At 38.9% G+C, this 27,410-nt stretch overlaps 1 protein-coding gene across 3 annotated transcripts in view; it reads left to right on the top strand.

The window, feature by feature from the left end:
* The window catches only part of aff2 (AF4/FMR2 family, member 2), a 145,562-nt gene that overhangs the window by 30,585 nt on the left and 87,567 nt on the right, over window positions 1–27,410 (top strand). For all 3 annotated transcript variants that reach the window (XM_077531915.1, XM_077531914.1, XM_077531913.1), the window contains exons 4-6: window positions 18,671–18,791; window positions 24,431–25,067; window positions 26,437–26,825. In XM_077531915.1, coding sequence (XP_077388041.1) covers window positions 18,671–18,791; window positions 24,431–25,067; window positions 26,437–26,825 — 1,147 coding nt within the window. The remainder of the gene's footprint in view (window positions 1–18,670; window positions 18,792–24,430; window positions 25,068–26,436; window positions 26,826–27,410) is intronic.

Genomic DNA, 27,410 nt, shown 5'->3' with positions numbered 1-27,410 from the left:
GCATCAAAGCCTTCTGTATGCTCTAGCATAAAAACAAAAAACAAAAACGTATAAATACGTCTTTGGGAAACTTAGAACGTGAAAAAAAAACATATTTACACGTTATTGGGAGCAAATGAGTTATTAAGGAAGGTAGACGGAAGGAATTATAAGGTGCGATACAGATTGATAAAACATAATTTGCTATGGAGAGTGCGAAATGCGGCGCACGTGCTTTTCTTTTTTTGTTTCCACCAAAAATGAGACAAAATTTGTCAACATCAACTGACTTTCTCCTGGGAATAGTGCGCACGCGTGGACGGCGTCTAATCTTTCTCTGTCTCATCCTGCCCTTATGATAAACTGCCTGTCGAACATTGTTTTTCTTATCAACCGCGCGCGCGTGTGCGCATTTGCGTATGTGTATGTGTGTGTGTTTGTGTCAGCCAGACTTGCAAACACGAACATCGCCGCCGCCTTCTTCTTCTTCTTCTTCTTCGTCTGACTCCCCTCCCCTCCTCTTCCTCCTCCTTCACTCTCTCCATCTTTTTTGTCCTTCCCTCTCTAACCTGTTATCGGATCACTTGGCCGCGTCCTCTTCCAGTTTTCATTTCACAGCATACAGGATGTCGTTAAGTGTGTTCATTCGTTAGCTAATGAATCAATTTGCCATGCACTAATTCTTTCTCATCAGCTAATAGTTAGCATATTAAGCGTGGTGGTGGTGGGAGTCTGTCGAGTTTCTTTTTGAGTGTGCGTTAAATTATTAACCCTCATTATTATCATCATGTGAAAGTCAGGAGATAAAAAAAAAAAAAAAAAAAAGAAAGCCTCCGCCACTGATCTGGCAAATCAGAGTATAATTACGATTCTTTTCAGAAGGCAACGGTGAGCAATCAGTATTTTGTGCAGACCATCATTTCTAATTTGCCTTCGTTTATTGTGCCGGCAACAGAAGAAAAGACGTGCAATCTTTCAGGATTAATATAGAATGCACATTCTTTCCCAATCATTCACATGATGATATTTTTGCTGCAATTATATATATATATATATATATATATATATATATATATATATATATATATATATATATATATAATTCATGGGTCACAATTCGATTCGATGCCGCGATACGAATTTACAAGTCGATTGTTGCAATATTTTTACTCAAATTTCTAAAATACCATTCAGTTAACTTATACAGTACATGTACACTGTAAGATTTGTATGAAAATGTATTATTATCTTATAACTTTGAGCCACTGTATGTAACAAACGGGTTTAACAACATTTTTCATGTCTGAACAGCATTGAAATAAAATATTAAGGCTAAATGTTCCATTAATATAATATTCTTCCATGCTTAAGGTGTGAAAGTTAGACGTTTTGTTGAATATTTTTCCATCAAAAATAGATGTTAAAAAAAATCGATTCGGCTGCCTATTGAATCAATTCGAGAATCGCGTGGTGTAGTATCACGATATATTGCCGAATCTTTTTTTTTCACACCCCTAACATATATTTATATATATATTAGCAGAACTAAATCTTTATATGCCATTGTAGTGATTACAACGTGTATTTTCTTACGTGTGGAGCATTTTTTTTTTATCATTTTGGGGCAAGCTGTGAACAAATGCAAGAATGCTGCCTGTGAGCGTCGGGGGTCCCCAAGTTCGATTTCCCAGCGCCGAGAGCTGCCCGTTGCTCCAGCGTGTCACTAATGGGATTTGCTTGCTGTGATGGCTTCAACGCTGAGGCGCAATCTTTTGGCGACGCATGCGAAATGTGTTCGTCGAAGATAAAAGTCTGAAAATTCTGCACAGGCTTTGTGCAGGCATTAAGAAAAATCAACAGTTTAAAAAAAAAAAGATATCAATATGATTTGTTATATTTGCAGAACGCGAGGCACAAATCCTGAATATCATGTCGATGTTCATTCAATTGATTTGATCTTATTTTACAGTTGAAATGCAAAGCCAAGCACAATTCATGGTTGGATGCTGGACAATCGACAGAAGCATGAAATTGCCAATGTCGAGTAAAAATATTTGACTGGCAAATACGTTCAAGCGTTTTGCAACTTTGAACATACTTGAAGGATTACGACGGCGTATTAGTGCCACGTAGAAATATATATATATATATTTTGAGAGTGCGGCGTCAATATGACGAGACAAAAAAGTGGCAAATTTGCCACTTTATAAAGAGGCAAATTTGCCACTTCTTAATATGATGAGAAAAAAAGTGGCAAATTTGCCACTTTTTTTTTCTCGCCGCGCGGCTGTTTGTGTCGGCAGAAAGGAAACGCATATGTCACGCTATACACAAGTCACAGTTTGCAAAATGTCTACGGAGGAAGCACTCATTAAAATGTACTTTTTCGGTCGGGTTTTCAAACAAGGAGATATTAATCGCTTTAGCAGAGATTAGCAATATCATAGTTGCCAGTTTATAAAGTGGCAAATTTGCCACTTTTTCCTCGTCATATTAAAAAGTGGCCAAATTTTTTTCTCATCATATTGCCCCCGCCTCCTAAAAAAATATATATATTTGTACGTGGCCCTAATATGCTGTCGTATAGGATAAATGCTAAAAACTTATCATTTCTTCCCCCATAATGCAATGGGGTATTGACTTGCGCGAAAAGCTAATCTTTTAAAAAAATATATTTTTGTATTTTTTATTTGTTTTAATTCTTTTTAGCATTTGGCATACAATATAACAATATATATTTGAAAATTGTATAAGTCAAATATTTTTATGTTTTACAGTTATGTTTGCAGCGCATGATTTCCGTTCAAGTACGTTTGAACGTATTTGCAAGTACATTCAAATAAAACACTTTCAAAAATATTTGCCAGTCAAAATCAAAGTCTGACTTCGCATTGTCAGTTCCACCCGTCCGTAACAATCTTTCTTTTAATAGTCCTTAATAATAATAATCAAAAATACAAAAAAAAATCTCCAAAAAGAAAGAAATGGAAATACATACATTTGTTCCAGGGTCAAACTATTACAGATAAATCCATATTTGGCAAATTTTTGTTTCCTTAGAAATGTTGAGCCCACTAGGACAAGTAGTGGCACTAAAGTTGATTACAATTTTGTGTTGCAGACTGAACGTCATCGAACATTTACAATTTGTCGCGCCTGTCGCAGTATAAAAAGATGAGGAACGTCTTTGACCCCAGCTGAACCTCTTCGACCGCTTATGTGTTGTTTATCATGTTCACCTCCCCTCAGCATGAACCCATTTCTAGTGCTGGAATCATTTTCAACATAAAGTACGACACACATTTTAAGGGAATGTTGATTTCAAGATAATTGTTACTGTCCAACTCGCCTTGATGACTTTTAACGTGAGACGCAGGATGTTGTTCACGAAATGGAAATTCAACAGATGATTCAAATCATGGAGTTATGTTTGAATGCAATTATTTAATGTATTCATTTTGCATGATTAAATATTGAAATCACACGCTAATAATAATCACACATGCTTACATTAGCAAAGTCAGTCTTGGTGAAGATCTGCAGGCGCTGCTTCGTTGTTACCGGAATTCCACAGTCCACACTTATTGTTTTTCTTTTTTTTTTAACAGAGATTTGTTTGTACTTATTGTGGTCAACAAACTTATACTAAATCTGGCCTTTCGTGTGCTATAAAATCTTTTATTATTATTATTATTATTATTATCAGCATGTGACGCTATCAGATGTGATCACTGCCACTGTTTGAAATGGAAAATGTAGAATACATTTATTAAAGTTGTTATACATCACATACTCTTCATTTGAAAAGCTGCCGTATGTCCACTGACGGGAGTTTGGATGCCATTTTTCCCTCCAGAGCAGTTAAAGTAAGATGAGGCACTGCTGGGCAAGTACTTGTGCAGCCAAGTTGCCTGAGCAAATGTTTACTGGACCGTTTCCACTTGAAACAAAAGAGGAAGAAAATAAATATTTCAATGAAATAATTGAATTAAAAATACCTGCACTGACTGGCAAGCACTTCAGGTTGTACCCCGACTAACTGCCCGAAACCAGCTGGGATAGGCTCCAGCACCCCCCGCGACCCTTGTGAGGAGAAGCGGCCAAGAAAATGTGATGGATGGATGAATTCAAATGCCATCTTCATTAGTTTGACACTTTGTGTAGTTACATTAAATATTAAATATGAATTTGATGAAATTGAATTGCAAGTTGTAACCATTAGCCTTGGACAACTAATGAAGTATTTGAAAGATGTAAAAATGAATTTACTCATTCATTCATTCATTGAGATGCAGAACTGCACCTTACCCAATCAATACATACTAAATTGTTCATAAAATAAAAAATAAAAAACACACCAAGATTTTCACACCTTTGCTGTGAATTTTCACACATCACAATCCACTTTTTATATTTCGGGACAAGAGGAAAGCCATCGTTATTTATTTATTTATTTATTTATTTATTTATTTATTTATTAATAATGCACACATGTCCAAGTGCACTTGTATTCATAACCAGGTTTAGACATTTTTTTTTAAAAAATATTAACCTAGTATTGTATGAATAATGAAATAAGTTTAAATATATAATGTCGGACTAGATACGTTTTTAACTTCTTCCTACTCCCGTTTGAACATGTAAACTGAGTTTTTTTTTCTTTTTTTCCCCCTTTTTTAACTCTTGTTTCGCTGCTGTTTGTTTGTATGTTTATATGTTCAATAAATCAAATTAAATCAAATTTATTTATTTATTTATTACCTTACATATTTATTATCTTACATATTTATTATTTTTAATTTTTTAAAGTTGAAAAATTATAAATATCCTGTGATTGGCTGGCAACCAGTCCAGGGTGTTATAACCCCGCCTACTGCCCAGAGCCAGCTGAGATAGGCTCCAGCACCCCCCGCGAGCCTTGTGAGGAATAAGCGGTCAAGAAAATGGATGGATGGATGGAATTCTAAATATCAATCTTGATTATCCTGATGTAGATCCATTTCAAGATGTCATTTTATTATGATGTTTTGTCTTTGTATAAAATGCAGCGCGAGACCTTGCATGCATTTCCACGGAATCGTGGGACGTGGCGGCGTGACGTCCTTTCGGAGACACGGGAGAGTCGCTGTTTGCTCTGACAATGATTCCGCTCAAAAGTGTTTGCTCTCGGAAATGTGTCTGAGTGGCGCGTTTTCATTGTGTCGCACGCGCTGGACGATGTGGCCCTTGTGATCTCGCCTCCTTATCGCTCTTTCCATTCCTTTTATTCCGGCGGCCTCTAAAAGCCATTACTGGATGTCTGAGTACTGACGATGAAGCAGGCGCGCCATGAAATATGGACGCCGCGCTCATTTAACGCACACGCACACACGCGCTCACACGTATGCACGTTGACACATTTGCAGGGTTTAACGAGTGTTGGTTTGAAAAATATCCTTAAATGTATGAGTAATTTTATAGGTAATTGTGTTGTGTACGCAAAGTATTTAGAGGACGTTTGTTTCCCCTCCCGAAAGTTTCGTATCAAACCGGACAAATTATTGTTGCAAAAGCTTTTTAATATCAATGACACTACATTGAATTATGTCATCTTTTTTTTTTTTTTTTTTTGGAAATTGTTCTCATATCAAAAGAATTGTCTTCATTTTGATGCTGAATATTTTGTCAAATAGAGCAAATGAATTGGAAAAAAACATTTTGAAACTTGCATAATCAGGTTGCACTTTTTTTTCTGTCTTGTGAATAAACGATTCTTTCAAGATCTGAAGGATTTTGGAAATACTGAGATTCTTTTTTCTTCGCGCAGAACAATCGCGAATGAATAAACGCAAGTGAAAAACTGCACGCAGATGAGAGAAGAATACATTCCGAGATGTTTTGAGTCATTGCTTCCTTCTCTAAGATGTGATCTAAGATGTGAAAACCCACCAAAAAGTCGCGTCCCCCGATTCCTGGCCTCGCTCTTGGTCCATTTATCTATTTTTGTGTGATGGGCATGGAAACTAGGGATGCACGATAATATCGGCGGCCGATAATTATCGGTAATTATCAACCAATTTGACATCAAACAGATAAACCAGATAATAGAGACATCCACCAATAATTATCGGCAACTATCAACCAATTTGACGTCATACAGCTAAACCAGATAATAAAGAAATTTGCCAAAAATTATCAGCAATTAATCGACCAATTTTATTTCAGACAGATAAACCAAATAATAAGGAAATTTGCCAAAAATTATCAGCAATTAATTGAGCAATTTTATTTCAGACAGATAAACCAAATAATAAGGAAATTTGCCAAAAATTATCAGCAATTAATTGAGCAATTTTATTTCAGACAGATAAACCAAATAATAAGGAAATTTGCCAAAAATTATCAGCAATTAATTGAGCAATTTTATTTCAGACAGCTAAACCAGATAATAAAGAAATTTGGCAAAAATTATCAGCGATTAATCGACCAATTTTATTTCAGACAGATAAACCAGATAATAAAGAAATTTGCCAAAAATTATCAGCGATTAATCGACCAATTTTATTTCAGACAGATAAACCAAATAATAAGGAAATTTGCCAAAAATTATCAGCAATTAATCGACCAATTTTATTTCAGACAGATAAACCAGATAATAAAGAAATTTGCCAAAAATTATCAGCAATTAATTGAGCAATTTTATTTCAGACAGATAAACCAGATAATAAAGAAATTTGCCAAAAATTATCAGCGATTAATCGACCAATTTTATTTCAGACAGATAAACCAGAAAATAAAGAAATTTGCCAAAAATTATCACCGATTAATCGACCAATTTTATTTCAGACAGATAAACCAGATAATAAAGAAATTTGCCAAAAATTATCAGCGATTAATCGACCAATTTTATTTCAGACAGATAAACCAGATAATAAAGAAATTTGCCAAAAATTATCAGCGATTAATCGACCAATTTTATTTCAGACAGATAAACCAGATAATAAAGAACTCCGCTGAAAATGATCAGCAATTATCAAGCAATTTGAAATAGACATTTTGATTTGAAACATTGCGTAATGTTTACACAATGTTTCAATGTATTTGTACACCTAAGACTTATAGTTGGAATGGAAAATATATTTGTATTCAAGTTCATTTTGCAAACAATTATCGGCTTACGAATCGCTTATCGACATCGGCACGTCTAATTTCTTGGTTTATCGGTATCGGTTGAAAATAGCATTATCGTGCATCCCTCATGGAAACAAAGCCGGATGGTGAAAAACGGTTTGAAGCAGATTATAATTCCTGCTGCGACGTGTAACTCGAGACACGATTGTGAGATTTTTGATATTGTTCATCGTTACAAACAGAGAAAAAAGAACAAGCTGTATATTTGTTTTCATGTTGCCGGCGTTTGCGACGCGTCCTCCTCTTCTCCGTGGGTCCAGGAATGCCCGCTGATTTTTCCTTCTGATGTCGAATGCCTTTCAGAATGAACACACAAACCAGAAAACACGCACGCACACGCGCACGAGCACAAAAATGTGTCGTTGAAGTGACACTTCAAACAAAGCTTTTGTCTGCAGCCTGACAGCTATTCCTCTTTCCTTCCCCCTCTCATTATCCCCCCTCGCACCTCCCTGTCATTCCAAAGCACTCCTACAAGCTGCGCAGACACCCCCTCACCCCTCCGCTACACGAACACGCACACACAGTGAGCACATTCGAGGGTTTATATTTAATTGAGCCGCCCGGCTTAATGCCGGCTAAATAAAATGCGAAGACGGAAAGTGTGAAGGGCTTTTGCATAACACCACTTGAGATAAAAATGTAAATAATCAGGTGCATTTCATCTGTTAAGAAGCGCAGACTGGGTTAATAAAACGATTTATTCCCGAAAGACGTGCAGAATCGCTCGTTAGCACGCACTTTTAAATTAAATAAAAAAAAGGAAATCACAGTTTAATCACTTTTGATGCACGAACAAAAGATTCGTTATGTTGACAGACAAGATTCGGGTTCGAGACCAAGCTTTGGCATTCCTGGGTGGAGTTTGCATGTTCTCCCCGTGCCCGCGTGGGTTTTTTTCGGGTACTCCCGTCTCCTCTCACATTCCAAAGACATGCATGGCAGGTTGATTGGGCGCTCCGAATTGTCCTGAGGTGTGATTGTGAGTGTGGATGGTTGTTTGCCTCTTTGTGCCCTGCGATTGGCTGGCGACCAGTCCAGGGTGTCCCCCGCCTACTGCCCAGAGCCAGATGAGATAGGCTCCAGCAGCCTCCACGACCCTTGTGAGAGATAAGCGGTCGAGAAAATGGATGGATGGATGGATGGATAGATGGATGGATGGATGGGTTGGATGGAAGGGTGGATGGATGGATGGACGGATGGATTGGATGGGTGGATGGATGGCTGGATAGATGGATGGATGGATGGATGGATGGGTGGATGGATGGGTGGATGGATTGATGGATGGATGGGTGGATGGATGGGTGGACGGATAGACGGATGGACGGATGGATGGATGGACGGATGGATGGATGGATGGACGGATGGACGGATGGACGGATGGACGGATGGATGGATGGACGGATGGATGGATGGACGGATGGATGGATGGATGGATGGATGGATGGATGGATGGATGGACGGATGGATGGATGGACGGATGGACGGATGGATGGATGGGTGGATGGATGGATGGATAGATAGATGGATGGGTGGATGGAAGGGTGGACGGATGGATGGACGGATGGATGGATGGATGGATGGATGGATGGATGGATGGACGGATGGATGGATGGGTGGATGGATGGATGGGTGAATGGATGGATGGATAGATAGATGGATGGGTGGATGGAAGGGTGGACGGATGGATGGACGGATGGATGGATGGACGGATGGATGGATGGATGGACGGATGGACGGATGGATGGATGGGTGGATGGATGGATGGGTGGATGGATGGATGGATAGATGGATGGATGGATGGATGGATGGATGGATGGATGGATGGACGGATGGACGGATGTGTCCCCTGCAATGTGCTCGCAGACTGGTTGGTGAACACTGAGCTCGATTTGGCCGTAAAATGAAAGAAAGTCATTCTAAAGGAAATCTCCTGCGCAAGTGTTGAAAATGTTGTTTTGAGTGCTTAAGAAAATGTGAAAAGCGTCGATGAGGTCGCGATGTCACTGCATCGCCTCAAAGCGCTTCCTAATGCGGCATGTCTGACATTTCTGACCGCCAACTTTTGCAAGTTCCACTTCAAGTCAGAGGCAAAGCAAATGTCCTGCAATTTTAACCAAGAACGACAAATCCTAATTATAATAATTCAGCATAATTGACGGTATATTTAGAGCGCAGTCTTCTTGTAAGTTTGATTCTTTGCGCTTTTGTAAAGCGTCAAAAACAAAAGAAAAACAACTGCCATTTGATGATGTAGCAGCGTCCTCCATCTCTTCTCATTATCCTGCGCTTATATTTGGGTCAAGAATTTGAGTTATGATTTTCCGCCGGTTACAGTAAAATGTTTGTCTCTGCAGACACGCTCGCACACAATTCCAGCCTTTTGTTTCACCATTTCTCTTTTCATGGCGACACAAACGCTTTTACAGACTTGAAAAAGACGAGATCGTCTCTCGGAAACGCCCAAAAATTTTGGCCAGGAAATGACAACACGAGCTTCATTTGTAAAATTGAATGGAAAAAAAAAAATGTATTTGCTTTGCCATGTGGTGTTCTCGTCTCGCTGAACTGCAATCTGGACGTACGCGTGATGAGCAATCGCAGCCAATCAGTGGTGGATGATTGCCAGTTACGATGTCAATTTTCAACATTGACAAAAAGCCAACAAGTGACAATAAATGCCAGAAGGTGAGACAGGAACAACAATCGTGGAATACATGCTGTCTAAGGCCCCTTTTAGAAAAAAAAAAAAAAAAGTTACATTAAGAATAAATAAATAAACAAATACATAAAAAAACAAACATCATTGCAATGAAGAGAGTTTCGATTAAATTGAATTAATTGTTTAGTGTTTACAGATAATGTTAGCGTTTCTCTGCTTACTTTAATTAATTGGAGCTACATGCTGTCCTGCTGCTATAATAACGACTGCCAAAGTCGTTATGTACTCGAGCTGAAGCTGCTAACGGCCGCACAAAGGAAAAGCTGTGCTGATTAGGAGGACAGCAATTCCAATTGAATTCTGCTCCACTCGACGGAAACGTGGATTGAAACTAGTCTTGTTCCGATACTGTTTTTGGGCCCCCCGATACAGATACCAATACCCAGCTTTGCAGTATTGGCCGATACCGATACCATACCGATACTTGAGTTTTTTTTAAAGTGTTGTTCCGATACTGTTTTTTGGCCCCCGATACCGATACCAATACCCAGCTTTACAGTATCGGCCGATACCGATACCATACCGATACTTAAGGTTTTTTTTTTAGCGTTGTTCCGATACTGTTTTTTGGCCCCCGAAACGATACCGATACCCAGCTTTGCAGTATCGGCCGATACCATACCGATACTTCCGTTTTTTTTTTAGTGTTGTTCCGATACCGTTTTTTGGCCCCTGATACCAATACCCAGCTTTGCAGTATCGGCCGATACCGATACCATACCGATACTTAAGGTTTTTTTTTTTTTAGCGTTGTTCCGATACTGTTTTTTGGCCCCCGAAACGATACCGATACCCAGCTTTGCAGTATCGGCCGATACCATACCGATACTTACGTTTTTTTTTTTAGCGTTGTTCCGATAGTGTTTTTTGGCCCCCGAAACGATACCGATACCCAGCTTTGCAGTATCGGCCGATACCATACCGATACTTACGTTTTTTTTTTAGTGTTGTTCAGATACCGTTTTTTGGCCCCTGATACCGATACCCAGCTTTTCAGTATCGGCCGATACTGATACCATACCGATGGCAGCAGTGGCTGCTCGGGCCCGAACTAGAGCTGCAAATTACAATGAAACATGACGCATTATGATGAAATGGAACGTTTTCAAGGCTGACATGAATGATCAGAGCCTCTGTAACGTTAAACCTAATTTGAAGGAGCGTCACTAAACAAAAAAAATAGTAGTATCAAAGTCACTGTTGTGGAGAAAATGTATCTTTTCTTTCAATTTTCGCTCAATGTCACTCAAATGACCTATTTTCAAATCGTGATTACTAAAGAACGGAATAAGGTAGAAACATACTTTTTTTTTTCTCATAAAAGCATTGAATGCAATCTTTCATGTGGTATCCATGTTGTTTATGTAGCAAAAGAACACAATATTCTGTTTGCTTCGAAAAATGAGTTAAAATGCTCCAAATCCGCTGGCATTTTTTTTTTTTTTTTTTTTTTTTTTTTTTTTTAATAACGTGTGGCAGTAAAAGAGTTAATGGCTTCAGTAACACCTGTGCCGATCCTACTGTGTCATATCATCCAATCTGCTCTGAAAAGAGCTCATCAGGACTGTGGGAAGCGTTTAAACATAAAAGCCTCCATTTGCATGTTTTCTCATTGAAATGAGCCGAGCTGCTGCGTGCTGTCAGTGTTCACTGTTATGACTCTTTTGCTTCAAAGTGAGCCAATAAATTGGCTCTTTTTTTTTTTTTGTGCTAAATTATAAAGTGTGTATTTACAAAACATAGTTTCAGATGTGAGATAAACGGTGATAGATTCACTTGAGCCGAAACAAATGTCTTTCATCTCCAGAGGAACACTTTAATCCGGTAACTGTGCAAAATGTGTGCACAGGCTCATTCAGCTTAGATGGCAAAGAATTAAAAAAAAAAGAAAGAAAACTTTGCTCCGAATGTCTGGATGGCTTTAAATGAGTTGAAACATATTTCAAGTGGTTGCCTTGAACTGTTCTGACAGTTGTTCCCATAAGACACAAATACTGCATGAGTGCTCAGCGATGTGGAGCCACTCTCGGTGACGCGCGCAGGCCGCAACCTTCTTTCGAAAGAACAACAGAACATACAAGGGAGAACGTTCTGCGCAATCCGTAGAACTGCTGCGTCATCTGTCGCTTGGAAATCAAACGATTCCATCTTTGAACTGAAATTTTTCACAAACATGAGACTTTCACTTTGTGTATAATAGCCAACGGGGTAGCACGAGCAACATGATGGGGCCAAATTCACAACCAAAAAAAAACTTTTCTAAAAACTACGGCTGGGAATTGATTGTAATTTGCTCAATGATTCGGTTCAGTTCGATTTGATGTCGATTCAATTTGATTCACTTCACTTCAATCTGATATTGATTAATTTTGGAACAGCCAGTCTTCTTAACTCATTTGCTCCCCAAAACGTATAAATACGTTCTATTTTGGATGTACTAAGTGTCCCAAAGACGTATTTACACGTTTTTTTAAAGTTTTTTTATTTTTTTATTTTTTTTATGTTAGAGCATGCAGAAGTCTCTGATGCAGCCTCTTAACTGCAGAGAACGGGTAAAGCAATGGTAGTAATTACAAAAAAAAGGCCAGTAGGTGGCATAAGAGTATAAGAGAGCAAGCTGTTTCCCCACTATTCAAAACAGATTTGTGGATAACGATGAAATTTAGCGGTATTCTAAATGCTAATTACTGCAAAACAGAAATAGATAGAAAATATGCTTTGTTTCCTGATTTTGTTGTAAAATTGCCACTGGCCCATCTTTTTTGGAATGTGTTTAAAAAAACAACAAAAAAAACAATTTTAAATCAGTTTAAAGATGAAATATATTGTCTTTGTAGTGTTTTCAATTGAATAGAGGTTGCAAAAGATTTGCAAATGATTGTATTCTGTTAGTATTTATGTTACTCAACATCCTAAATTGGAAATTGGAAATTTCCGATTGTAATCAAACTGGATGGCCGTACCTGATACAAGTTCAATATCGTTGGTTGAAAGGGCTGAAAATGTTGCCGTGAATGTGCAAGAGAAGGCAAAAAGGCTGTGTGGGTGCATTTGCGTGTGCGTGCGAGTGAATGAAAAGCGCGTGTGTGCCAATAGTTATCAGGGGAGACCAGCACAGCTCGGTTGAGATTAAATTCCCACAGCTTATTCGGGCTATCAGCATTACTTCAGGACACGCACACACAAAATAAACTGAAAGCTGCCACCGTTTCATTCATAAAAAATCTGCATAAACAATATGCTGCCTGCTCCTTCATTTGTATATTAAAGAATTTTAGAATACAGATCAATTGAGTTTTTGTTGTTGTTTGTTATTAGAATATCAAGAAGGTCTTTGTTCTATTACTATTACGATTGACATACGCTCTTTTCAAATTTTATGAATGTTGATTATCACAACTTGATGACATGAGAGAAAAACTTATTTTAGTCACTTGCCATTTTATTATATATATATATATATATATATATAGTTGTTAAATTGCAATGTCAGCATGGCTAAATAAAACAAAATAATATAATAAAGAACAAATATAAAAATATATAGTTAGGCTGTAAAGCATACAGTTAATTAAACTTCCGTCTCTGATGATTATCCAATTTAAGAAACTGTAAAGAGGGCAATACAATTGTTTTAATATATTTTGGAAATAACAGTATACCTCTGGGTTAGGTTTTGTGTGGGTGTGTGTCTTTTTTTTATGTTTGCCAATATAATTTAAAAAGCAATTTTCTTGAAACCTTGTCGAGTTTGTTGTAGTTTTCCTTTAATGGCAGACATTACCGCCACCAAAAATAACAACCCAACAAAAATCCACAACACTCCAGATAGCTTCAAACAAAGACAAGGAATTGATTTACTTTGTTTAGTTTTTGGAATGAGAGGTTATTAGTTTCCTGTTTTCTGAGTTTTCCATTCAAGTTGGTATTCTAACTGCAGTAATACCACCAAAAAGCCAAGGATGGAATAAATAACATATGGTCATTAAAGTCATTGTAAAAATTAAATATGATTGTGAGATAACTTGTGATGGAAAGTTATGGGAAATGACCTCATGTGGCCTGAAATTGTGTCAAATGGAGACAGACGGCGATCTGAGACGTGGCCCAGGAAGACGTCGTGCGTGCGTGCGTGTTAGTGATGATGAAAAATTAAACAATAAGCATCATTGCATCGTTACAATTGTCTAAGATGCACAAATCGGACTATTATGTCACAGATATCATTTGAGTATAGCGGCACTCCGAATGACATTACAAAGTGTTGAAATTGATTTTCCTCTCAATTGTAATCGATGTGAAAGACTGGACTGCTTGTCTATGAGTGCTAATAACGAAGATTTTGGATGTTTTGTTGACTGATATCAGTCCGATATCCGATATCAGTACTATATCGATCAAGCAAAAAAAGATGGTATTGAACATCCCTTTGCGAGAGTCAAAACAGCTCACAGTCAAAAATGAATGGCAATTTTTTTTTCTATTTACATTGTTTTTCTTTTTTCCCTGGATATGTGTTGATATTTAATCCTGGCAATCACTTCCAGTATCAGTTCATATCATGCCAAATTATATTGCATCTTAACTCATTTACTCCCAATAACATATAAATACGTTTATTTTTTTAATGTTGTAAGTGTCCCAAAGACGTATTTATACGTTTTTTTTGTTTTGGTTTTTTTAATGCTAGAGCATACAGAAGGCTTTGATGCAGCCTCTCAACTGCAAAGAATGGTGGCAGAAATGGTAGTTATTACACAGACGGCCAGCAGGTGGCAGCAGAGCAAAGGAGATCAACCAGGGCCATGTTGAAAAAAAGCTCAATTACTTTGAATTTTAAATAGATTTGTGAAAACTGATGAAACTTAGCTCTCTTCTAATGCTAATTGCTGCAAAACGGAAACAGATAGAAACATACTTTTTTTTCCTGATGAAAGAAGAGTCTTTAATCTTTCTTTTGATCGGTTCCATGATTTTATAGCAATAGAACACAATATTCTGTGGGCCTGGCAAAATCCGTCCAAATCCAGTAAAACGAGCGAACGGGACTGCTTCTGTGAAAATGGCGGCGAGTGAATATTAACTGAGGTGAATCTTTTCTCACTGGTCGTGTGTCAATATCTCATCTTCTTCATGATGGCAATATGCATATCCCTTGTGTGCGTGGAGCTTGTTCTGTATATTTGCGTCATGTGACTGACTGAGCTGTCACTTATCTCTGTGTACAGACAGATGATGAACCCTCTCTCGCACATCCTCTCTCACATACACACTGACCTGTCAATCATTTTCCTGGAATTCCCATTTTGCTCTCTTACTTTTTTTTTTTCTTTGCCTTCATCTCATCCGACTTTCCCGTCCTCATCTTTCTACTCAGCCTTTCATCATTCTCTTAATTTCTTTCCTTTTTAAGAAGCAGTCGGTTGCCCTGTAAGTGTTTTTGGTTTTTTTTGTTTTTTTCCCCCTCCCATGGGCCTCTATGACCCCCCCTCCTTCCCCTTCTGGTTGCCTCTCTCTATTCTTCCTCCCTCCCACTCATATCGTACCGGGAGATTAAATGTCGAAGGTGCAGGAAAAGAAAAGGTCTCTTTTAATTGCGTTGATGGCTAATTAGGCGCTCTGTCTCCTCTCCGTGCGGCGCGTTGGGTAAAACGGACGCCCTTTCCGGGGTCAAGAGGTCACATGGCGTGCACGTAGCGCAGGGGTGTCCAAACTTTTTCATTTGAGGGCCACATACAGAAAATCAGAAGGACGCAAGGGCCACATCATGTTATGAAGGGAAATTGTGTTTTAGTCCTAAAAATTGTACAAATCATTTATTTGTGCTTTTGCATATTTAGAAAAATGCTACAGTATATAAACCAATTTATTTGTAATATGAAAGTAGGGTTATTATAGTTTTGGAATTTTTCATTTTTGTTAGTTTTTATTAGTTTAGTTCTTTAAAAAATGCTTAGTTTTAGTTTAGTTTGTTAATTTCACTATTAGTATTATTTATTTATTTTATTTTTTTTATTTTTTAAACAAATGTGTATTACTTGTGCACAATATTTTAAAAAAAACGTCATCTGAAGGCTGCTGTTAGATGACATCATTATTCCGGTCTATATCAAAATAAATCTACTAAAAATCACATTTCAAATCATCCCCAAAGGTTCGTGCATTAAATTAATTACCGAAGACGAAAACAAAGGACGTTTGCTATAATTATAGTTATTTTGAGCTAGTTTTGTAAACATAAAATGTAGTTTCAGTTAGTTTTCTTTTTTTAAAAAGCATTTTCGTTTTTATTTTATTTCGGTAACGATATTGTTTTTCGAATTTTAGTTTTAGTGAACTAAAATAACCTTTAATGGCACCTGTTTTTCGACACCTTCCCTTCTTACTTTGACCATCTCCAAGCATTTTTGTTTTGTTTATTTTATTTGAACTGAGTCAAATGCCATTTTGAGCATATGTCGCGGGCCACTGAAAAATTGACGGTGTGCCGCAAATGGCCCCCGGGCCGTAGTTTGGACACCCCTGACGTAGCGCGTGCTTGTTGACGCGCTTTCAAGCTCGGAAGAGCCGCTTGGAGATTTCTCAGCGGACGGCGGCCCATTGAAAAGGTTTCGGTTAGCCGAGTGAAACGTTAAGCTTTGCTTCAAAATAGACGGCAAATCCGCGGGGAAACAATCAACAGCGCGACTGCTCTCCGCAGATGGCTTGTTTCAATTAATGCTTCCAGCTGTTTTACACAGGAAATGATGATGATGAATCGTGTACCCAGCAAGCGCTCATGGGTGAGGTATAAAGCCAAGAAATGAGTACTTCTGATTAAAAGCTCACTTTATTCGGATTTGATCAATGACTCCATGACGGGACATGAAGGGAACGTGGCGCGGCTCATTCGGTATTTTTATGATGTCATCCGCAGAATTAGACATCCAACTCCCACACAGCCCACTAAAGTTCAAAACGAATGAATGAAAGTGGCCATCTGAAGAGCTGCTTTGGGATCTGCCATTATTAATATTATTACAGAAAGGCTGATTACACCATTTTGTGTATCTGATCTGTTGCTTATTTTATTTTTATTTTTTTAATGGAATATCTGCTTCTCCAGATCAAAAACGCTACTGATAAATAGTCTCAAATGCACAGTTGTGCATCTTCGTGGTATTTTCTCGACTCGGAACTGCCAGCTGACAAGCACTGACGAGAATTGAAAGAGACACATGCGGTTCTGCTGCAGGAGATGGAGGAGAGCAAGAAAAAAAAAAAAAGAGAAGAGCACGGCTACTCCGAGGAGCAGCGGTTCAGATTATATTTAGCAAACAAAGTTGACGCTTGTGTGAAAATCTTGTTGGAGGCACAAACGTCAGCAGAGACGCCGTGCAAGATTGTAATGAGACTGGCCACTAAAATGGCCAACATGCTGTGACAGAAATATTTGAAGGCTGTTATATGCATTCACAGCAAAAAAATCAGTGTTCAAATTTTCGTTTTAAATATTTCAGAGTTGATTTCAACCCCCAAAAGTATATTTTTAACACTGCCCGATTTAGAGTTATTTGACAGAGAGTGTTAAAACCAACTCTGCAGAGAGTTAATCGAAGTAAGCTCCACCCACTTGATTGATGTTCATGTTTTATTGTTAAACAGTCAAAGACTTGTTAAGTTTACTTTTACATCCGAGTTTTAGTGTTGTTATCGTAACGGGACATAATGTAATTGTCACGATTGAGGTGTGCTGGTGGACCCAAATGCGGGTAAGCAGGCCGAGGAGGCAAAGAATGAGGAAAAAAAATAAAATAAATAGTTTAATAAACAAATACGAGGAGGAAAAAATGAGCTACAAACTAGGAAAAAAAACAAAAAAAAACAAAGGGTAAAACGAGGCAAGCTGTGGAACAAAACCGGCAGCATGACAGGAGGAAAATGACAATGAATCGACACAGACAGAGGGGAGACAAGAGACTAAATACACACACAGACACAGCTGGGCAAGACACAATTGGCAGAGGGTGCTGATTGGTTGATACATTAGGAGGGGTAGGCAAACACAGGTGGCAAAACAGATCACGACAAGGACTCACCAAACATGAGGACAAAATCAAACCATGACAGTAATAAGGTATTATATTACCGGTAAAAATATTATGACAGTAACAGTCAGTATTTTTTTTTTATTTCATTATTGGTGAAATTATTACATGATTGGGTTTTTGTTAGATTTTTTGATTGAGTTTTCAGGTGTTTTAACATTTTCAGGAAATTATGACATTATAGGCTACTACAAGGCTTCTTGTTCATGTAGATTTCATGACAATGTCAAGAATTCATTTTAAAAAAAAAAAAGTTTTCGTCAGTTGTGTATAACTGATGGAACATTTGAAAAATATATTTCATGTTGTGGAAAATAATATCCTACTGCACTGGTACACTTCCCATATAAATATATGGTAATTAAGTAGACTGACATAAATGACATGAGTCAAAACCTAAGTAGGACTGTAACAAAATAATGTATGCAACGGTTCATTATTTGTGCGTGCATCTTGAAATTAACTTCCAACAACGCTATTCAATTTGTGGGAATGAAGTGTATGGAGTTATCTCTATGTGTTGTCTTATCTGTTTTTGGAGGTGGGAAATGGTTGGTTGGAGGATCGTGGATTTGCTGTCATCATTTTATTTTATTTTATTTGCCAATGTTGCTGCTCGATATTGTCCACACGTCAGACGTCAAGTTTTTCTGCTATTGGATTGATCTCAGTGGGCCTCACTAACGACTTTTTCCTCCTGGTTTCCTTTTAGTCATTTGGAGTCCGAGCGCAGCGTCCTGAAGAGGAGAGAATGGGAGAGGAGGACTCAAGAGGTCCAACAGGATGAAGATTTGTTCTCCACTGGATTCAACTTGTTTGGGGAACCTTACAAAGTAAGCAAGAGCAACTCATTGGACTTGTCACATACTTTTCAATTACAGTCACTTACTTCAATTATGTTTGTCGGGAAAAGTGTTTTTTTTTTTTTTTTTAAATCTGAAAAAACGCGTTTTTCAGCCAGTTAGGCGTTTTTGTGTTTCGGCTATCTGAGCTCACTGGATTTACAAATTGATCAAACCATAAACAAGAACCGCAACAACAGAAATTAGATTAGAAATTCTAGATTTTTGGAAGCAAGTCTTCGCTCATTGGCACTTAAGTCGGGTTCGATCAGAGCTCAGGAGTTCGGTGAGTCAGTCTGAAGGGTTCGAAGGAGGTCTCGGCACACGCCCGACTTGCTTTGCCTTACATATGCTGCAGATAATTTCATGTGCTCAGTAATCAACTTGTGATTTATTTCTTATTGTAAACCCTTCACACTAAACTATGTTGAGCAAAAAAAACAAAAAAAGACAAATATGTGCAATAATTCATGTGTGACAAAGCGGATGGTGTTCCACAGGGTTCAATTCTGGGTCCTCTGCCGTTTTCAGTGTAGCTATTCTTCTGAAGCCACATTCTTGCCTTTTTTTTATTATGAGATTATTTAATATTGGAAGTTGCATTTTCCCCAAAGTTCAGATGTAAAAAGTGCTTACTAAAAACAACAAAAATAAAAATGGTAAATTTGAAGTATTAAGTATTTTTTCATGACATGCACTGCTGCATTCTGGACACTATTTGGTCTCTGGCTGCCGCTTCGGGGACAGTTTTATACCAGCTTTTCAAATTTGATTGACTCTTAGACAAGGACAACTGGAAATGCTTGACATCAGCTTTTCATTTAGGTGAATGGGATCATTTTAACTAGTGAGGATGGGCCACTTGCTGCTTTGTGATTCGTTAATTCAAAGCAATCACTAAACCACTGATTAACCTTCATATTCAATAGTACACCAGGCTGAATTAAAAAGATCATTTGAGGTAAGATAAAGGCAGTAATGGCCTTAAAGTAGGCTAATATTTTGATTACGTCTCCCCCCCCCCCCCCACCCCCCCCCCCCCCCCCCCCCGTGGCCAAGCGTTGCACCCTCAAGCGCAAGTTCGTCAGCAAGCGCCTCTGAGACACTCGGAACGTGTCGAGTCACGCGTCCAAGTCCACGGCCACCCACTGCCCCCCCCCCCAACGTGTGTATAAGATGGATTGAAAAGATTTTACTCTCATTCTCTGCAGCTAAGCACTTCGCTTGCGTTTGCCGCCAAGCGTGTCGACCTTGCGACAGGCTGGCGCTGAATCTTGACAAGAGAGCGCGAGTGCCGCTGTCGGAACACATTAAGACACAGAGCGGGTTAGAAATTTGCTCAGGGTTGATTTTTTGAGGCTGCCACCTGAGAGGTTGCACTGATAATGAGAATGCCTTCAGGCTTCGATTAATTGTTTTCAAGAGATTATTAGTGCTAAACTCAGGTCAGGATATTCGCAAATGATAGTGCCACACCATCTTAGCACTACTGATTAAAACGGTTGAGTGATTGAACAATAAAGAAGAAAGCGAGGAAAAAAGATCGCTCCCTCTAACATGTCAAGATTGAATATGTTAATTGATTTAGTCTAGCTGCTAGACTAGATCCATATTCTTGGAGGTCTGGTAATATTGAGGTCGAGAACATCATGTGTCAGACACTATTTAGTCTCAAATACTTTGAGTCAACATTTTTACTACATAAGGTCACAAAATCACAAAAAATCAGATTTGTTGTATTCCAAACACATTTTGTTTTCTTCTGAAAAATAATACAATGTGCTTTCAAAACATCAGTTACCCTGTACTTACGTCTTTAAACTAGAAGTAACATTTAGAATGAGGTCCACTGCGTTGCAGTGTACAATAGTATCACCTGAAATCATATTCGCCCAATTTTAACATGCTAGACTAAACATGCTCACTAAAAGATATTTTTAAACAAATATATTTCCTTTAATTTTGACAAAAACAGCACAGTCACTCTTCAATCGTCTTAACGCTCAAAATAAAACACAAAAATTGCTATTTTAGTTTAAGATTCACAATTTTGAAGTATTTCCAAATCGGTGAAGTTTTGGTGAAAAACTGCTGCAAGCTAGCTAGCGCCACTTACAGGCAAGGAGGACTCACTTCGCGTCTTCCCCCTCTGCCATCGCTCGCTTGTACTCGTCTGCGTCCACGAGTACTCGAGTACTTAAAAAAAGGCTGGTATATATATATATATATATATATATATATATATATATATATATATATATATATATATATAAGGAGTAGAGACATTAGCAGTGTTCTTAAAGACACATTTTAATGTGTGAGAAGGGTTAGGAATCTCCTCTAAACTGAAACAAATGGTTTCTATGATGAGAGTACAAAAAACTTCCTTGGAAGGTTTTCAAGCCTTTACTTTCCAAACATAGTAAACAACATGGCTTACAGTAGGTTTACATTAAAATTGAATCTGATAAAGAATGTATCATTATTATTTTTTGCACTAAAGTATGTTAGATATTATTCCTGTTATTATGTTAAATAATGGCAACAGATTATTTGCATAAAAAAGTCCCAATTAATAAAATGTGAATCTATTTCAGACTGAAAAAATGTCATCATAAAAGCGGAATCGACTGAATCGAGATGTTTTTTTTTCCAAGTATGGGACAGTGAGCTTCCCTTGAGAGAACATAAAACAATTTGTCTTTTAAGTGACACTGTCGTGTTTCTGTTTGACGCACAATTCACAAATTCAATTCACAAATCACCGCAATCAGACATTTGTGAATTCAAAACACTTGTTTTCTCTCATACGCTTTTGATCAAAGGTGAGCTTTTGGTGCAGCTCTCGTAAGCGAACGCTCGTGACCATTCGGGAGAAAATGTGATGGATGAGGCATTTAGTCAGCCTTGAGGCCAAAAAGCTGACTTGACCGTCCGCAGGGGTTTATGTTTATTTGCTTCATATTCCATACCGTCCATGCCCTTGCTATATCGCTCTTACTGCCGTGACTCGTGACAAATGGCTCTGGCATACTTTGCCACTTGGCTCTGCTGATTTATTTGTCCCGCTGAAGATTTCACTTTTTTTTTTTTTTTTTTACTGAAGGTGTTGCTTTACAGATACACACAATCATAGGCCCTCCTCAATCTCACAGCCGCTCTCGCTCGGCGCGCGGGGAACCTTCAAAGATTTATATCTCTTCGTTATCACCAGGGATTTATAGAAAACTTTCTTCTCAATCGTTTTTTCATTTTTTTTCTTCCATCACTCGGGTGTCTGTCACCGTCTGACTTTCTCATTTGACTCTTTCTCTGTCAGCTATTAGCTAATCCCTTTTGCTAATCCTGTTAAAGAGCGATGTGTTGTTAGCGTTTATTTTTGGGCGAGCTCGTCACTCACTCACACGCGCAAATGCAGGTATTCATCCCTGTCTCCGTTTTCCATTTTGCCCCTTTGTGAATGTGTTTTCCCTTCAGCCACCAGATTTTTATTCATGAGCCGGAGATGGAGAAGAAACAAGCGAGAGTAATTTATTCACAGCTAACTTTAGCTTACAATGGTTGAGAAATCGCACTTGTTGTGATTATTTGAATACAAAAGTACGACTTTTGAAATTATAATAAATAATATTATATGTATCTACTGCTTTGTTTCAGTGTCAAATGAAGCACACAAAGTAATACATAAGAAGAAATAGAGAATGCGTCATAGTTTACAATAAAATCGATCCATTTTGGAGGCACGCCCTGCCAACGGAAATGGTATCATTCTTTTGGATGCAAACAGCCATCGTTAAGATGCCTGGCAGGGAGGACTTTGTTGGTCAATAAGTCCTTAACTCATTTGCTACCAATAACGTGTAAATACGTTTTTTTTTTATGTTCTAAGTGTGCCAAAGACGTATTTATACGTTTTTTTTATTTTTGTTTTTTTTAATGCTAGAGCATAGAGAAGGCTTTGATGCAGCCTCTCAACCGCAAAGAACGGTTGCAGAAATGCTAGTTATTACACAAACGGCCAGCAGGTGGCAGCAGAGCAAAGAAGATCAATCAATAGAAATAAAAGCTCAATTACTTACAATTTTAAATAGATTTGTGAAAACTGATGAAACTTAGCTCTCTTCAAATGCTGCAATTGCTGCAAAAGGGAAACAGATAGAAACATACTTTTTTTTTTTCCTGATGAAAGAAGAGACTTTAATCTTTCTTTTGATCGGTTCCATGCTTTTATAGCAATAGAACACAATATTCTGTGGGCCTTGCAAAATCAGTCCAAATCCAGTAAAACAGCCGGGAGCGAACGGGATTGCGAAATGTCAAAATGGCGGCGAGTGAATGAGTTAATCAGAAGACATACATCCTGTACATGGATGTCTTCCTGAACGTGCGATCTTCCATCAGCTTTAAAGTAACTTTGCTGCCAATTTATTAGGCTCATTTGCTTATTGATTTATTTTAAACTCAGCCATTTACTTCTTATTTGCTCCATACATCACTTTAAACTGACACGAGGTGAGCAAGGGAGATTTATAATTTACAGAGACGGAATTGGCAATCTGAACGTCCGACCTATCTGCGTCATTTATTGGACAACGAACTGACGTGAGTCAACTAATCCACAAAATGAATCACAACCTAACTGGCGCGTCGTTAACCGGCGGCTCGGTGAGCCATGACTTTTAGCACAACTAAAACCCTCCATGACAGTGAAAGGCTAACAGTAATAGTTGTAATTATCATGCAATGATTACATTGTATTCAGTTAAAGCAAATCAATGGTGGGGATAATCTTCAAGCCTGCAAGCTTTATAAGAATTCCCCGCTCAGCAATAAGATCTCTCCCTGGATCATTGCCTGTTAATTACTCCATTTGATTGTTGACAAAAAAGAAACCCGACAAATACACACGCACACAAAAGCACAATTTGAGTGAATTATTTAAGAACATGTACATGTATATTGTTCAACTTTAAAACGAGTGACACCAATAAACAGCAGTTTTGTTTTCAACTACTTTCCTATTCTGTTTATGTATTAGTTGTCTCCATTAAACGAATAACAGTCCCACATGATGATGATCCACTTTTTGGCTGATGATTAATATTTGCAACACGTGGTTGAAAAGACACACGAGGGGATTAGGGAACAACGGCCGCTCTTTATGTCTTTGCCTTTCTGAAAGCATCTCGGGCTGAAACGGCGGATGATGAAACGTTGTGGTTTCATCATTAAAGAACCTGTCAAAGACTCTTTAACTATTCCGGAGGACGTCTCAGCACGAGCGCATAACAGCCGAAGGGGCTTTTGGATCATAAATCAGTCGACGGCAGACCGTCGTCCTGGCGATGATTGCTTGAAGAACCTGAGGTCAGGCTAATAATGATTCCTGCTCCATTAGTTTTAGCGCTCCGGCTTGGACCGGACCCTCTTAAGGATGGCATGTGTTTAATTAATCATCGTGTCCGGGTGCCTGGTCAGTGGTCGACCAATTCATCTCTTCCTCTTCCTCTCCGAACGAGTAAAGAGGGCTTTTCATCAAGCGCTTCGAAATCAAAGCGAAAGATGGAAACTTAATGAATACTCCCGTCTGTCACTATTCTTCCTTACCGCCTCTTCTGCTTTTCTTCCAGACCAATAAAGGTGACGCGTTGGCGAATCGGGTCCAGAACACGCTTGGCTCCTATGAAGAAATGAAAGACCTGCTAACCAGCCATTCAAACCAGAGCCACTTGGTGGGAATCCCCAAAGGCAGCAGTGCCAACAACAACAACAACGCCGCCATGCAGACACCAACCACTTCAGCCACGACGGAGGCCCAGCTTTTCAACGAGACCCTGAACGGAGGCACGGGACCCGAGGGGGGAGGAGCGGAGGGGGTCGGGGAGAAAAGGATTGCAAGCGCGTCCTCGACATCCTCAAATTCCATGCAACCCCCCGCGTCAACAACAACAACAACAACCGCGTCATCGAGCGTGCAGTCGTTGCCACATCACAGTTCCAAAAAGTCCAGGAGCGCCCCGGGAACGGGCCTCCATCCGGGGTCGGGGCAAGGCCAAGGTCAGGCTCCAGGAGCTGCAAATGGAAGGGGGAAAGTCTCCATGTTTGAAGAACAGCAACTCCAAAGGCACGAAGAGCTTTTCAGCTCACTGAAAGATGAATTGGGTCTAAAAAGAGATTTGAGCCCGTCTTCGTCGTCTTCATCCTCTTCTTCCACCTCCTCTGGGAGACGACATTCTTCACACCCCAGTAAAACTCTTCCTCTCCCAGGTAAGTCTGACAGTAGCTCAAAAAAAAAAAACGAAGCAGTTTTCTTGCTTACATGTCCAGACCGTGTTTGTTTTGTTAAAGTTGAGTTGATTCGGTCTACTAATAACGTTTGGAATTGTTTGAGACTTTCTGGAAATCTTATTCAATACATTTCTATTCCCTTTTTGAAGTTCAAAAAAGGAGATTGGCACAACCCCGTATTAAGTTTCAACAGCAGTTTGATTGGCACAGCTTAGCCTCAAGACTGAAACATGCGGTAAGCCGCAAGCGCAGCAGTGAAAACTTCCCAAAAAGTTTGTGCCACTGAACATTTGTCTTGAATTTTTCATTTTTTTTTTTATACGCTTGGGAGAGCACTATGTCTCCTTTCTGTGTGCTTGCTAAGCTAGTGAAAGTTGTAGGTAATATAAAAGAACGAAATGTGTTTAAAGGGGAAGTCAACATCCTCCTTCAAAATTCTTGACAATAATATGTTCTATGCAGCTCCAGTAGTCTAAATATTGTATTCTGGTTAATATCACGTTAGTGGAATATGAGTTAAGCAGCAAAATTCAGCAGTTTTTAATCAATGCCAGAAGACGGCCATTTTGCCACTTGCCGAAAATGACATCACAGTTGCTCAGGGCTCAGGTAACAACCAATCACGGCTCAGCTTCAGAAAACAGGTGAGCTGTGATTGGTCATTGGCTGAGCCCTGAGCAACTGTGATGTCATCTTCAGTGGACAAGTGGCAAAATGGCCGCCCCCTGAGATCGGTAAAAACGGCTGCGTTTTGCCTGCATAACTCATCTTCCACAAATCATCACCCTATTAGAATAATGTCTTTTTGTGCAAAATATGTTTTGTTTTGTTTTTTTGTCTAAATCATCTCCTCATGATGCAAATGTTTTTTTTATTAGTTTTTTTCCTGATAAATCTGGAAAAAAATGTAGTATTAATCAGAATGTCATGTTCAGACGAGTGAGGTCATATATAACACATTATTGTCAATAAAATGTACAATGTCGAGTAAATAAAGAAAGTGGTCAGACGACAAATGGAACGTATGGCGTTCCACAGGGTTCAATTCTGGGGCCTCTGCTGTTTTCATTGTGTCTGAGCCCTTGCAGGATTCCATCATAACAGCGGTGGTGGTTTCAAGTGTTATTTAAATAGAGAGTTGAGTTGAGTGATGTGAGTCAGCGTATACAGAAATGCTTGTTTTCAAGGGCTTTATAAATAAAGTTGAGTTGTGTTGAGTTGAGTGTCCCAACTGCAAGATTGTTGTAGTTCTTAACCTACAACAAGGTTAAGAACCCGTGGATTAGATCGAGAGACGACATGAGAACTCAGTGCTAACCGTGGTCACTTTTTTACTCCACACTCACAGATGGTGGAAATTTCCGCTCTTCGACCATGGATGTTGGTCATTGCAAATCGTCCGGCTCCCCATCAGAAACTGAACCGAGCTGTCACCTCTCCACGTCCTCCTCCCCGCTGGCTTCCACGTCACTTTTGTCCGCACCTGTACCTGGCCTAACCACTCCCACGTCGACATTCCCACTCGGCGGCTTATCGGGGAAGCCGATTGCGGTGCAACAGAAGCCGACGGCCTACGTTCGACCAATGGACGGCCAGGACCAGGCACCCGTCGACTCTCCTCAATTAAAACCACTTCTCGCGGCGCCGGAGGGGTTCAACTGCGATCAAACGTACGGCGGAAACTCTGGGAACATGAAGAATAAATTGCCGAAACTGAGTCTGAGCCACACTGCAGAGGTAAGGAAACAACCAACATTCCATTTCATTACTCTGCCTGGAGTGGGCAATGACATTGATAACGTTTCGTCAACAGTTCCGAATTGAACTGTGCGTCAAGAATATGGCGGAATAGCTGAAGGTGTTTAATTTCCCATCCATTTTCTATGCTACAGATGCCGTTCAGAATGTGGTTTAGGGCAGTAAAGGCAGGCCTAATTTTTTTTTTACAAAATGGATGTATTAGAACATATTTTGTGGCATTGTCTGGGAAATGAGCCCATGCATGTAAGTCACCAGTGGCCCCGTTTTATTATCAGATCACTGATAGTTTGGTCGTGGGTACTCATGAATTGTTAAGGTGCATCAATGACCAAATGTCAGTATTGTTGACGTCTAATAAAAGAAGAAAAATGTATGTAAATCTGTACGTACCTACCAATTCTCTCAACAGTGAACATCTTCACAATAATGTGTTTTATTAGCACTTTCTTTAGTAATTGGACATATCCTTGGAAAGTGCTTGAGATGAAACTTCTTCTTCTTCTTCTTGCTTTCCAATATTTGGATTGTTGCTTAGTTATTCATCCCCTTACAATGGGTGTC

This window comes from Festucalex cinctus, chromosome 9, assembly GCF_051991245.1.
Source record: "Festucalex cinctus isolate MCC-2025b chromosome 9, RoL_Fcin_1.0, whole genome shotgun sequence".
Lineage (NCBI taxonomy): Eukaryota > Metazoa > Chordata > Actinopteri > Syngnathiformes > Syngnathidae > Festucalex > Festucalex cinctus.
Note: the sequence above shows the minus strand (reverse complement) of the source record. Positions and strands in the feature narration are given on the sequence as shown.